This window comes from Notamacropus eugenii, chromosome 2 (genome assembly GCF_028372415.1).
Source record: "Notamacropus eugenii isolate mMacEug1 chromosome 2, mMacEug1.pri_v2, whole genome shotgun sequence".
In the NCBI taxonomy this organism is placed as follows: Eukaryota; Metazoa; Chordata; class Mammalia; order Diprotodontia; family Macropodidae; genus Notamacropus; species Notamacropus eugenii.
This window is the reverse complement of record NC_092873.1, coordinates 93,225,953-93,240,643: the sequence shown is the minus strand read 5'-3', so window position 1 is coordinate 93,240,643 and position 14,691 is coordinate 93,225,953. Positions and strand designations below refer to the sequence as shown.

The 14,691-nt window shown below is 37.4% G+C and overlaps 1 protein-coding gene across 2 annotated transcripts in view; it reads right to left on the bottom strand.

Annotated features, from left to right (window-relative positions):
- The window catches only part of MAPK14 (mitogen-activated protein kinase 14), a 98,110-nt gene that overhangs the window by 32,242 nt on the left and 51,177 nt on the right, over positions 1–14,691 (bottom strand). For both annotated transcript variants that reach the window (XM_072641894.1, XM_072641895.1), the window contains exon 3: positions 7,050–7,108. In XM_072641894.1, the coding sequence (XP_072497995.1) occupies positions 7,050–7,108 (59 nt within the window). The remainder of the gene's footprint in view (positions 1–7,049; positions 7,109–14,691) is intronic.

The window sequence follows — 14,691 nt, the reverse complement described above, 5'->3', positions numbered from 1 at the left end:
ATTTTTGTTGCTTTTTTAAAGCACAATTTTATATTTATACTCTTTATTGATTCTCTATTACCCAACTAGCAATCAATCACAGCAAATTAATAATGGTTGTACCCTGATTTTAGAAGTCCCAAATACATTTCAAAATGTGGAAAACCATCAGAACAATGGAGAGTAAGGCACACGGGACAATTTTCTAGGCAAATACTCAGCACATGGAGAACATACTAGTAAAGGAATAAATGATACTTTTTGCATATAACATTTGTTCCTCTATTATTTGCCATAACTTTTACATTTTTAATTTTTAGTAAACGCATGTCACATGAGTGTATACATACATTCAACCATTTGCTAAGTATTGGTGATATAAGCTATTGTCAAAAACAAATTTTTAAAAATTGATTTTGAAAAAAGATTATATATACTTGGAAGAAAAATGCTAGTAGATATTCAATCAGATTTACATGGCTCAAAGGAGCTATACTTACTTTTTGTCATCTATACTATACACTGCGACACTCACGTGATTTGGAAGACAAGAACAACTTTCTGGAAGAGAATTCTTTCAGCTTCCCCCAACTCAACCATCATCTGGCAGAGTCAAGAACTGTTTTTATACTGCTCCTCCTAAAGGTCAAGCCTCACCAACAGGTGGCCCTTTCTCATAGTTGTTACGAGTGTCCTCACAAGAGAAGCATGTTAGATCCATTACTCTTCCAGAAATAGAAAATGAAGAACTAGAATTGGGTGATGAACTAAAAGTGATCATTGGAACATTAGCACAACAAACATACACCAAACATGATTGAGATTCAATAGTCAAGTTTATAAATATTTAAGATTCTTTTACTATTAGCACACAAGATTAATATCCAGAAATAAAGTTTGCTTTAAAGTGCAACTGAAAAATCACTGGTTTACTTAAATGAATTATAAATGGCTCTGAAGAATTATGATTACCCTTGACTGAGGATGAGTTAGATTTTCCAATACAATCAGTACCAAAAAGATGCAGATATGCTCAGTCATATTACCCTAAACTCTAGGTTTTCTTCAGAGCTGACACTATATAAAAGTCTATATCTGAAGACTCATAAATCTTATTTCGAATATTAATATCTAGTTAATATCAAATTAATTAATATCGAATATTAAATCTAGTAGACCAAACCCTTAATTTTCAAGAAAAAGAATCTGAGGTTAAGAAGGATAAGGGTGTCCCTTGATAATCCCTGAATCTGGATGGTGCCCAATGTGCTATTGGGGAACAGTAGAGGACAACTATGCACAGCTCCAGTAGTAATAAAGAAGAGCAAGAAAGCAAAAGGGCTGTCTGACAGGGCTTTACAAATAACTGAGGAAAGAAGAAAAGTGAAAACTGAAGAACAGAATGGGAAAGACAAGAGATCTCTTCAAGAAAATCAGAGCTATAAAGTAAACTTTTCATGCGAAGATGGGCACAATAAAAGACAAAAATGGTAGGGAATTCACAGAAGCAAAAGAGATGTTAAGAAGTGGTAAGAGTATATAAAAGAACAGTAAAAGAAAGATCTTAGAGGGTGCAGCCAAGATGGCAGGGCAGAAAGACAGACCTGCTCTAACTCTACGCCCAAAGTCCTTAAAATACCTGTAAAAAATGACTTTAAACAAATTCTAAAGCAGCAGAAACTACAAAATGACAGATTTGCAGCCCAAGACAACCTGGAAGACTGACAGGAAGGGTCTATTGCACCAGGCTCAGAGCAGAACTGGCATAGATCAGACTGGAGCAGGCTGCAGGGCACTGAATCACAGGCAGCTGCTGCAGTTTCCAGATTTCTCAACCCACAAACACCAAACACAGCTTCAAAGGTCAGTGAGAAAATTCTCTCACTTGGGTGAGAGGGGAACATGGTTCAGCCCCACCTCCAGCCCTAAGGCAGCAGCAGCCACTGCTGCAGCAGATGCTTCTGGAGTTCTTGGCCTACGGACAGTGGGGAACTGAGTGGCTGATCTGGGTCTCAGTCCTGAGTGATGGTCCTGGGGGTAAGGAGGAGCACTGGCATGGCAGAGCCGGTGACAGCGCCAGTGGCAGCTGTAGAGAGAGAATCCTGCTCACAGTTCCAGGGCAGAAAAGAGTGCTTATGATTGCTCACAGACCAAAGCACAGGCCAGAAAAGGAGTTTATCTCTCCCTTGATTATGCCATTTTGGAGAAATTGAGAACTTACAGGTCCCTAGAGATATCTCAGAAAACAGTTGCACAAAACCTCTGAAGCCTGGGGTAGTATACCCTTCCACTTAACAAAAGGCTTAAAAGTCAAATAGGTAGTTGAGAAAATGCCCCAAAAGGGGGAAAAAATAAGACTACAGAAGGCTACTTTCTTAGTGAAAAGATATTTTCTTCCATCCTTTCAGATGAGGAAGATCAAAGCATACAACCAGAGGAAGACCAAAGCATACAATCTGAGGAAGACAACAAGGTCAAGGCTCCTACATCCAAACCCTCCAAAAAAAAATATGAAATGTTCTCTGGCTATGGAAGAGCTCAAAAAGGATTTTGAAAATCAAGTAAGAGGTGGAAAAAAAAATTGGGAAGAGAAATGAGAGTGATGCAAGAAAATCATGAAAATCAAGTCAACTAAAGGGGACTAAAGGGGAACCCAAAAACGCTGAAGAAAATAACACCTTTAAAAATAAACTAACCCAAATGGCAAAAGAGGTCCAAAAAGCCAATGAGGAGAAGAATGCCTTAAAAAGCAGAATTAGCCAAATAGAAAAGGAAGTCTAAATGCTCACTGAAAAAAATGAAAAACAAAAAAAGAAATTTAAAAATCAGAATGGCGCAGATGGGGGCTAATGACTTTATGAAAAATCAAGAAATTATAAAACAAAACCAAAAGAATGAAAAAACAGAAGACAATGTGAAATATCTCACTGGAAAAACCACTGACTTGGAAACTAGATCCAGGAAAGATAACTAAAAAATTATTGGTCTACCTGAAAACCATGATCAAAAAAAAAGGGAAAATTCCTAGGAATATTGTAGTCAAATTCCCTAGTTCCCAGGTCAAGGAGAAAATATTATAATCAGCCAGAAAGAAACAATTCAAGTATCATGGAAATACAATCAGGATAACACAGGATTTAGCAGCTTCTACACTAAGGGATCGAGGGACTTGAAAAATGATATTCCAGAGGACAAAGGAAGTAGGATTAAAACTTCCTCAGCAAAACTGGGTGTAATATTTCAGGGAAACAAATGAAATTTCAACGACTTCCAAGGACTTCCAAGGATTCTTGTTGAAAAGACCAGAGCATAATAGAAAACCTGACTTTCAAATACAAGAATCAAGAGAAACATGAAAAGGTAATCAGGAAAGAGAAGCCTTAAGGAACTCATTAAAGTTGAACTGTTTACATTCCTACATGGAAAGGGGTGTGTGTGTGTGTGTGTGTGTGTGTGTGTGTGTGTGTGTGTGCGTGCGTGCATGCATGCACACATGTGTACATTGTATGTGTGTATGGATATGTGTAGGTATGTATGTGTGTGTATGTATACATACATACATACATACACATGACACAGGGTGAGCTGAATATGAAGGGAGAATACCTAAAAAATAAAATTTACTGTGGAGTGAAATGTACTAGGAGAAATAGAAAGGAGGAGGCAGAATGCAGCAAACCATCTCACATAAAAGAGGCAAGAAAGAACTTTTACAATGGAGGGAATGAGGGGGGAGATGAAAGGAAATAAGTGAGCCTTACTCTCTTGGGATTTGGCTTAAGGAGGGAATAACACACACTCAATTGGGTATGAAAATCTATTTTACCCTGCAGGAAGGCAGGGGGGAAGGGAGTAGGAGAGGGAAGGTAATGAAGAGACAGCAAATTGGGGAAAGGGATAATCAGAAGTAAACACTATTGTGGGGAGACAGGTCAAGGGAGAGAATGGAATAAATGGAAGGCAGGACAGGACAGAGGGAAATATGGCTAATCTTTCACAACATAACAGTTATAGAAGTGTCTTGCATGGTTACACCTGCATGACCTATATCAAACTGCTTGCTTTCTCAATGAGAGTGGGTGGGGGGGAAGGAAGGGAGAGAATATGGAGCTCTAAGCTTAAAAAATGAATGCTTACAAACTATTTTTGCATGCAACTGGGAAATAAGATGTACAGGCAATGGGGTGTAGAAATCCATTTTGTCCTACAGGGAAAGAAGGGAGGGGGATACAAGAAGGAGGAGTGATAAAAGGGGTGGATGGGGTGCACACTGTCCTGCTGTGGGGGGTGGGGAGAGATGAGGAGGAAATTTGTCAATTCAAATTCTTGTGGAAGTGACTGTTGAAAACTGAAAAATAATAAATTATACACACACACACACACACACACACACACACACACACACACACTTTTTTTTTTAAAGAATGTAGTGAATAAAAAAAAAGAGAAAGTTCTTAGCATCACTGATAACCACAATGGTATAGTTACTAATCTAGAGCCAGACATCCTGGAGAATGAAGTCAAGTGGGTCTAAGGAAGAACTGGAATTCCAGTAGAGCTATTTAAAATCCTAAAAGATGATGCTGTTAAAATGCTGCACTCAATATGCCAGCAAATTTGGAAATCTCAATTGTTTATGTTGCAATTCTAAAGCAAACAACTACATTCATTTTGCACACCAGCAAGGTTATGTTTAAGATTCTGTAAGCTAAGCTTTAGCAATATGTGAACTGAGAATTACCAGAAGTGCAGGCTACTTTTCAAAGAGGCAGAGGAACTAGAAAGCAAATTGCCAAATTGCTGGATTATGGAGAAAGCAAAGGAGTTCCAGAAAAACATCTGCTTCAATACTGCTGTACTGAATACACTAAAGCCTTTGACTGGGTGGATCACAACAAAATGTGGCAAGTTCTCAAAGAGATGGGAGTACCATATCATTTTACTTGTCTCTTGAGGAACTTGTATGTGAGCCAAGAAGTAACAGCTGGAACCAACCATGGAACAATTGATTGGTTTAAGACTGGAAAAGCAACAAGGCTATATATTGTCACTTCATTTATGTAACTTATATGCAGAGTGTATTATCAGGCAAAATGCCAGGGCGGATGAATCAATAGCTGGAGTTAAGGTTGCTGGGAGAAATAGTAACATTCTCAGATCTGCTGATGGCAGAAAATGAAAAAGAATTGAGAAGCCTCTTGATGAGGGTGAAAGAGGAGAGTGTCAACAGAGCTGGCTTGAAGGTTAAGACCAAAAAAACTAGGATCTTGGCAAGTGGTCCCATCATTTCCTGGCAAAGAGGGGGAAAAGAAAGGGAAGCAGTGTCAGATTTTATATGCTTGGGCTCAAAGATCACTGCAGATGGCAATGGCAGCCATGAAATTGAAAGGTGTTTGCTCTCTGGAAGGAAAGCTATGGCAAATCTGGACAGCATACTAAAAAGAGAGATATCACCTTGCCAACAAAGATCTGTAAAGTCAAATCTAGTTTTTCCCCCATATCAATGTGACAATTGCACTATAAGGAAAGATGAGTGTTGCAAAATTGATGCTTTCAAACGGTGTTGGAGAAAATTTCTGAGAGTCCCTTGCACAGCAAAGGAGATCAAATCAGTCAATACTTAAAGAAACTTATTCAAACTAACTTATTGGAAGGTTAAATACTGAAGCTTAAACACTGTTGGCTACATAATGAGAAGATGGGATTCAGCGCAAAAGACCCTGATGTTGGGAAAAATTGAAGGCAAAAGGAAAAGAGAATGGCAGAGGTTGAGATGGACACACAGTGTCATGAAAATAACAAACGAGGAGAAAAAAGAGAGAGAGAGAGAGAGAGAGGGGAAGAGAAAGAGAGAGAGAGAAAGAGAAGGATAGAAGGGCTTGGTATGCTATGGTCCATGTGGTCAGGAACAGTAAGACACTACTGAATATCAACAACAAATCTAATTCAGCTTTCCCAATAAGATTCACAGAACACACTATTTGACTGTTTCTTCTAGGTTTTAAAAAGCTATCTAAGGTAGTTAGACTATTCTATTTTTTTTAAAAGGACATCCTCGAGTAGAGAGACATTACATATTATATATGTAATGCAGGAGAGCTAGTAAAGTCAATTCAGGAACTTCATATCTTCAGGCGCTAAGTATGGCTGCAAGAGGTACAAGTTGTACTTAGTTCCTATCAATACTAATGAAGCCTATTTAATCTCCCTATCTAGACTCTATTCCTCCAAAAGGCGGAGCCAAGATTCATTTTAACTAGGGAAAGTAGTGCTAAACCTGTGGAACTGAGCCATAGCCAGTACTCCGTGACTTTGCATTTCCTCCCCTTCAAAAATTTACAGCAAAGAGAGGCAGGAATATATGTGGGATCAGAGCTCAGTGGATTTTATTAAGAAGCAGTTTTCATAACTTGGATAGACTTGGCTCTTCTCAATAATGCAAGATTCTAAGACAACTCCAAAAGGCTCATGATGGAAAATGTTCTACATGTCCAGAGAAAGAACTATGGAGTCTGAATGCAGACTGAAGCAGACTATTTGCTCTCTTTTTTATTTTGTTTCTTCTTTCTTGTGGTTCATTCCATCAGTTATAATTCTTCTTTACAACATGACTAATACGAAAATATGCTTAATATGAACATATAGGTAGAATCTATATCAGACTGCATGCTGTCTTGGGGAGGGGGAGAACTTTAAAACTCAAAAGCTTGTGGAACTAAATGTTATAAACTAAAAATTAATAAACATATTTTTTCAAAAAAGCAGTTTTCAGTGAAAGAGGGTCATCCGATAAGACAAGAGGACTAATCAGCAAAAGCACTCATTCACTTAAAACTTCTGAACAGCTTCACTTTATTTTTAAAAATTACCCTGAATTCTATAGTTGGAAGTTATAAAAGGGAAATGTTGGTAGTATCTGTCAGTATTTTCTTTTCTCAAAGAGTTGGGTATAATGTGAAAAGGCTTTTGAAGTCTTAAATACTGCTAAGTAGGGAAACGGACTCACTGGAAAAGAGAAGCTGACTTGTCTGTAGCTAGCAAAAGCTAACAAACTCAAAGCATTTACTCACACATCATTGAATTCCTCCAGAGACTTTGCGGGTGTGAAAACATCTAATAGGCCAATCACCTATAAGAAAAAAAAAAGTCATTAAAATCTCCAAAACAGAATCTCTTTAACCCAAGTTTGTTTTGGGGGGGAGGCAAAATGGGGTTGCAAACTGGCCATGCCTCAATTCCACAGGTAATTTCATTGGTATAGAGAAATTCTTGGGGTAGAAACTTCTTCCACCAAGGCAGTTCAAGTCTTTTGTCTTAGGAAAAAATTTCTGGGGCACTGAAAGATTGAGTTATCCATAGTCACACAGAGATGATGTGTCAGAGGCAAGACTAGAACTCGGGCTGACAGGATCAGAGATTTAGAGTTAGAAGTGACATTAGTGGTCATCTAAACCAATTTTACAAATGAGAAACTGAAGCCTAAAGAACTGAGTTATTGGTGCATGGCCACTCTCAGAACTGCTACTCATTCCTAATTCCAACCCAAATTCTGGTCCTATGACTTTCAAATCTGACATTCTTTCCATTGCAAGGCCTGCCCTGGATGCAACTACATCATTTTGCCTCTTAACATTATTGTTGTTTAGAAATAACTCATTTCAATTACAACTTTCAAATTTCGCAACACAACATTTTTTACCCAAATCCTTTAATTTGGTTCAATTAGAATTAATGGCTTACCATGTACAAGGAAGTTGCCAAGAGGTTACTGATATAAAGACAAAAACAAAACAATTCAAGGATCTCAACTCCTCTTCTGGTTACTTAACTCCTTTACTGATACTATTTTTATCTGTTTGCTCTTCAGTACAGACAGCCTGGAACTTACCAAAAGTTGGGGGGAGGGAAGTTTTACATGGTGGACTTTTAAGCTTTACATGGCCTTACTTCTAGTTTTTGTCTTGGAATTTCCAGCACCTACTATAATGCCTTGTAGGTGGCAAAATACTTTTGTTGTCCATCTGTCATCCATTACTTTGTGACTTTCTCTATTTTTTTGACATCTTTTAATTCTGTTCTTTCAAAGTTCAAAGAGGGGGTCTAGCCCTAGACCAGGCAGAGATTTTGAAAGTTAACGTTAAATCTCAGTGTCATAGGTTGCTGGAGGATCCTACCCTTCCACCCCTCATCTGGGAGGTGACTCAGAGGCCCTAAAGGAGAAGAAGGCTTCTACAAGTGCAAGGGGACAACGGTCTGTGCTTTTTCTGAAAGACTGCAAAAATACTCTAAATGACGAATGCTGCTGAGCTTTAAGCTGGAGGTGATAGGGAAGCCCAGGGAGTTCAGCAATGTACCTCATTACAAGTATACTCAACCTATGTGTTTATTCATGCTGTGTGTATTTGTGAAAAGTGTGCCCCATGTTTATTTGAGGATCTCTTCTGGGTTTTATTCTTACTCTGGCATCCTAGCAAAGGCCTCTGCTTTTCAATAATTCTGTTTACTGGCTATTAAAGGTAAGCACATTGAACGGTAGGTAATCAACTGATCAGAAAACAACAACCTGTATAAAATGTACATATTGTCTCTATTAGAATATATGTACCCTGAGAGCAGGGACTGTTCACTTTATCTTTATAGCCTCAGACTAGTACATAGTAATAAATGCTTGTTGACTGACCATTAGAAAGGAGGGCTCAATCTTGGGGTATGCAAGGGAACAAATGTAATGGAATGTAAAGGTAAAAAAAAAATAAAATAAAATAAATTTTTATATACATTACACACACACACACACACACACACACACACACTGTTATTCTGGACTTATCTATCCCTGTTTTTTTTCTTTTCTCTTAATGTGGATTATCAAATGTTAACTGACCGAAATCACTAGGGCACAGGGTGCTGGGCAGAGCCAAGTTATTTTGCTGTTACCTACTCCATTCCAGCCCCAAACTACATCTAGTTTTATCTACATTATTTTACAGGCAGGTAGGCATCACAGTGGATAGAGAACTGGACTCCAAATCAGGAAGATTCATCTTGAGTTGCTTAACCCTCATCTGTAAGATGAAATGGAAAAGGAAATGGCAAACCACTCCAGTATCTTTGCCTAGAAAACCCAAAATGGACTCATGAAGAATTGAACATGACTGAAATCAACTGAACAACAACAAAATACTATCCTCGATCCAAATCCACAGTTCAACATTCCCTCTTGGACGTTCTTGCTCAGGATAGATAGGAAGCGTGTTTTAAAGTAAAACAAATCAGATTTAAAGATTTTTAAATGTCCTATCCAGGTCTTTCATAACAACCATGCAACTAAACCACCTGTTAATCAGTGGTTTTGAGTTATTTTGCTGACATATGGATTATATGGATGGATCTACACACTCTCATCTGACTTCCCTTTTGATCCTTTGACATGGCACTACCATGGCACTAGCACATCATCTGGACATATATTAGGCACTCAATAAATACTAACTGATAATAAAGTCAACTAGTTTTAGGGGGTGTTAAGAAAAGTTAATTGGCCCTCTAAACAATAAAACTCATGATTCTGACAATCCAAGGAGAAGGGTTTTATTTAAGATACATTAAAGAAAAAAATTATCTTATTATTATACAGATTATAGCTTCTAGTTGCAGAAATAATCTTCTAATACAAAAAGCAAACACATAAAGTTATAGAATTTCAGAGTCTGAAGGGTCTTCAGAGATCTAATACAACCCCTTTATTTTTAATTACGTTGATTTTTAAAAAAAATTAGCAAGCATTTATTTTCTCTCCCTTTCATCTCCTTCTCCTGTTCCTCACTCCCTCAAAGCAAAGAAAAGAAAAGCCTTCTAACAAATACACACACACATATACATAAAATTAAGCAAAACAAATTTCCACATTGGCTCTGTCCAAAAATATAGGGTTAAAGGAGTTAAAAGCAATTTATCACATCTTTTTAGTAGCAGTCTAGACTAGAACTTAGGTCTTAAAATTCCCCATTCACACCCTATCTACTTCACACTACCTTTACATTACATATATGAACCTGAACCATAATTGTCATTACAGAATTTAGAATCCTAAAGTTGTGGAAGCAGTGCTATAAAAGTAAGTCAGGTGTAAAGAAAATAAAGAGCTGTTGTCTAACTGTTCCACCTGCACAACCCAGTTAGTTAGAGAGAGGCAGGTGCTCTTTATTCAGCACGACAAGCGGGAGCTATCTCTATGGTTACTTTTCTGGAAGGCTAAGAGATGGAAATGAAAAACCAGGGTTTCCAGGCAGGTTGTACTGGTGTTGATAGGTTCACCATATCAGAATCTGAGGCAAGTTTACAAAGGAACAAATGGAAATGGCTCCAGAAATAAGGATTCATAGCACATAAGGCAAATGCCTGTTACTGGAATTTAAAATCTAGTAGAATACAGTTCACTGAAAAACTTTCTAAACTAAGAAATATCCTCAGGGAGCTTGGGAAAATTCAAAAATAACTTTTTATCCCCAGAGCTCAGAACACCCATTAGAGAAGAAGCTGTGCAAAGGTGAGTATTACTGCAACTGCCTCCAATGTAAAAGCATTCATAAGGACAGAATGAATCACCAACAATTTGTACATGTGATCTATCTTAAATCCAGAACAATAAAGAATAACTCCATCCCCCTCAACCACAAGGCATGTAACAGTTAGCTTCAAGCTGAAATTAAATTAAAAAGGCAACTGAATGGTCACAAAATAGCACCTTGCTTTTTAATTCACAGCAGAGTCACCCTGTTGACCCAATGCTTGTGTGCAAAATGGGGTCCAAGATTAAGGAGAACACATGAACAGCAACAAGTCGCTATAAAAAATATCTAAGATGGAAAAAAAATGTTTTGGCATTAAAGTTACACTTTAAATATATTGAAAATAACTACATAGAAAATCTTCACTCAATCTTAAAAGAGTTCGTTGGGCAGGTGATTCAATATATAAAGTAAGTAGAACCAGAACAATTTTTAAAATGCCACAATAACACAAAAGGGAAAAAACACTGAAAGATTGTTGACACTGGTCAAGGCAATGACTGATTATGATTTCATAGTGAAGCATATCTTCTGCTTTTAGACAGAAAGATAATGAACTACATAAATAAGAATGAAGCATGGTCACTATTTTGACTTGTTTGCTTATCTGAATTTGTCAAAAAAGGAAATGGTTTCTATGGGGTAAGAGGAGATCATAATAGGGAAAAGGTAATAAAAAAGAGAGAGAATATAGTACCAATAAAAGATTAAAAATGTTTTAATTTTTAATTATTAAGAAATAATGCTTAATTTTCGTTCCAAATTGTGAGCATGTCTCCCCAGGTGTCATGTCACTGTGAGTCACTGGGAATTGGACAGTAGATTATAGGGTCATAGATTTACATTGTCTGTTGATCGGATGTTTACAGTTTCTAATGACTGGATTTAGAGGCCACTGAGTGGTACAATGGACAGATGCTGGGCCTGGAGCCAGGATGATTGGAGTTCAAATCCCACCTTAGACACTGACTAGCTCTGTGACCTTGGGCAATTCATCTAACCTTTGTTTGCATTAGCTTCCTCAACTGTAAAGTGAGGATAACAAGAACTCCTATTTCTCAGGGTTAAAGCACTTAGCCCAGTGCCTGGCACACATATAAATGCTAGTTATCGTTATTACTGTTGTTACTGTTCTCTGTGAATCTTGAGGCTGGATCTGCAACACATTGAATCCTGTTACTATGTTAGGACCCTAAGAGTAGTTATCGCTTCATTCTTTGTATTTCTATTTCCAGTCCCTACCACAGTGCCTGGCATATGGGACAAACTTAATAAATGCTTGTTAATTGACTGTCATTAATCACATCTCTTACTGATAATGTGTGCATCCAGCTTTTAGAATAGTGAAGACCCTGGCTCTACACAGGGGTCCTGAGATTCTCCCAAAGATTCAGCAAGCAGGGGCACATAAGAAGCAATGAAAAGGCGCATCAGACCACTGGAGAAGATATCTAAGGGTCTCTCTCTCTCTCTCCAAAGCCTCAGAAGAGTATTTATTTCCATACTTTCTGGACCCTATCTTGTTATTCTCAAACACCAGCCAGTTTACATCTGTGTGGAACTGATTCTATTTAAATATGTCTTTCTCTCTGACCTGGGAACAGGCAAAATTTTCAAAGTTTTGTCTGTAAAATGAGTCAAACTGTATTCCTGTATCCTGCATAAAATGCAATTCCATAGAAGCATGCAGAAATGTTGTTTAAGACTTGACTCCCAAATCTGAATGTTTTAATGAAATTTCATTACTAGTCTACAAAATAAGCAGGCCTAAATAATGCAAACAGTGCAAGAATAATAAAAGATTTGGTTGCTTAAATAAAACATAACAAGAACTTAGGAGAAGCTCCTTTGAAGATGATGAATTGAATATGCCTGAACCTGATCTTCAGGTTAGTACACTTTCACATTTTAAATTTATTCCTTTTAAGGACTACCTGCCTTTCCAGGTTATAGCTTTACAGGAGTTTTGTGAGTGCCCTGAAATTGTTAGAATGCTAATTTTGTGATGCAATAATTTTTAGGTTGCTACATATACCGATATAAAAAGAATTCCATTTACAACTTCTAAGTAGTACTGACCAAGCACCCCATGACTAATGCTGAATGATCATTACTGTAATAATTGTAACTACATTAACTTGTTTAGCTCAAAAGAATTCATTCTCAACCTTCTGGATTCTGACTATGTATCTGTCACCAACTTCATTATCATATATAGTTTCAGGGTGATTAACTAATGAAATCAATGTTGCCTTGTGATATATGACCTAGAACAGGAGGAAGAGGATAAACAATCTTCCTAAAACAACCATGGATAAACCTGTAGGAAAAGTTAGAAAATTATAGTAAGGATTAATTGATACTCTGACTCAAGAAAAAGAAAAACTTCTTAAAAATCAAAACTGTCTGGAACGGAGTGGGTTGATTCAGAGGATGGAAAGACTTCCATTACAGAAGTCTTCAAGGGAAGATTGTGATCCTTAGAAACGTTCTCACTAGAATTCATGATTTAGGAGAGAGAATTTGGATTTTGACCTCCCATCCAACTAAGAGATTTCACAATTTTATATAAAATAAAGCATCTCAGAACTAAATTGGTTTAAATTCGGTAGATATTTATAGACTGCTCCACAAGCTATTTTACTTCTTATTTTCATTTTATTTTTTATATGTATCTACATGTATATATCGTTTGCTACATTATTACATTGTTATATCATAGCAAAGCAAATCATGATAGGTTATATTTATATTGCAATATGTATACATATACATACATATATACACACACATACACTATGTATGCATATGTTTATATGTATACACATAATCAAGTTAGGTCACTAGACTAACCATAGAGCAGTGAATAGTAATTTTCCATTCAGCTACCAAAGTGAGAGTTTCCCTTTTCTCCCCCACTTAATAGTATTTTATTTTTTCCAATTACATGTAAAGATAGTTTTCAAAATTCATTTTTATAAGATTTTGAGTTCCAAATTTTTTCCCCCTTCCTAACCTCCCCCCAAGATGGCAAACAATCTGATACAGGTTATACATCTCATTTCCATTTTAAAGAAATGGAAATTTCCTTTGAAAAATTATTGCAGCTTGGAGGCAGGGCCAGGATGTTAGAGTAAAAGCAGGGACTTCCCTGAGCTCTCCCCCAAAGCCCTCCAAATACATGTAAAAAATGACTGTAAAATTCAGGAGCTACAGAACCCACAAAATGAAAGAATTAAAACATCACCAGTCTAAGACAACTTGGAAAGTCAATGGGAAGGGTCTTTTGCACTGGGCAGAGAGTGGAGCGCAGTCCAGAGTGGGTCATGCAGGCACAGACAGGCTGGAGCAGGCCTCAGCAGGCTGAATCATTGGTAGCTGTGGTGGTTTTCCAGACCTCTCAATCTACAAACACCAAAAAGGTCAATGGGAAAACTCTGTGGGACGTGGGTGAAAGAGGACCAGGTGGTCTGGTCAGCTCCAGCCCCCGGGTGGTGGCAGTGGTAGGCTGAGGCAGCAGCAGAGGCTGCTTCCTGAGCTCCGAGCCAATAGATAGTGGGGGATACACACACCTCCATACCACTGGAAGCAGAGTTCTACCTTGACAAAAGAGTTAGAAAGGCAAGTGTTTGGCTGGGAAGATGAATAAACATTGTAAAAGAACTCAGATTATAGAATCTTACTTTGGTGACAAGGAAGATCAGGGTATACAATCAGAAAAGGAGAGCAGAACCAAAAGCTCCTACATCAAAAGCCTCCAAGAGGAATATGAATTGATCACAGGCCATGGAGTAGTTCAAAAAGGATTTTGAAAATCAAGTAAGAGAAGCAGAGAAAAAAATTAGAAAGAGAAATAAGAGTGATGCAGGAAAATCATGAAAAACAAGTCAATAGCCTGCTAAAGGAGACTCCCAACAATGCTAAAGAAAATTACACCTTAAAAATAGACTAACCCAAACGGCAAAATATCCAAAAAGCCAATGAGAAGAAGAATGCCTTAAAAAGCAGAATTGACCAAATGGAAAAGGCAGTCCAAGAGGTCACTGAAGAAAATAATTCCTTAAAAATTAGAATAGAGCAAATGGAAGCTAATGACCATATGAAAAATCAAGAAATCATAAAATAAAACCAAAAGAATGAA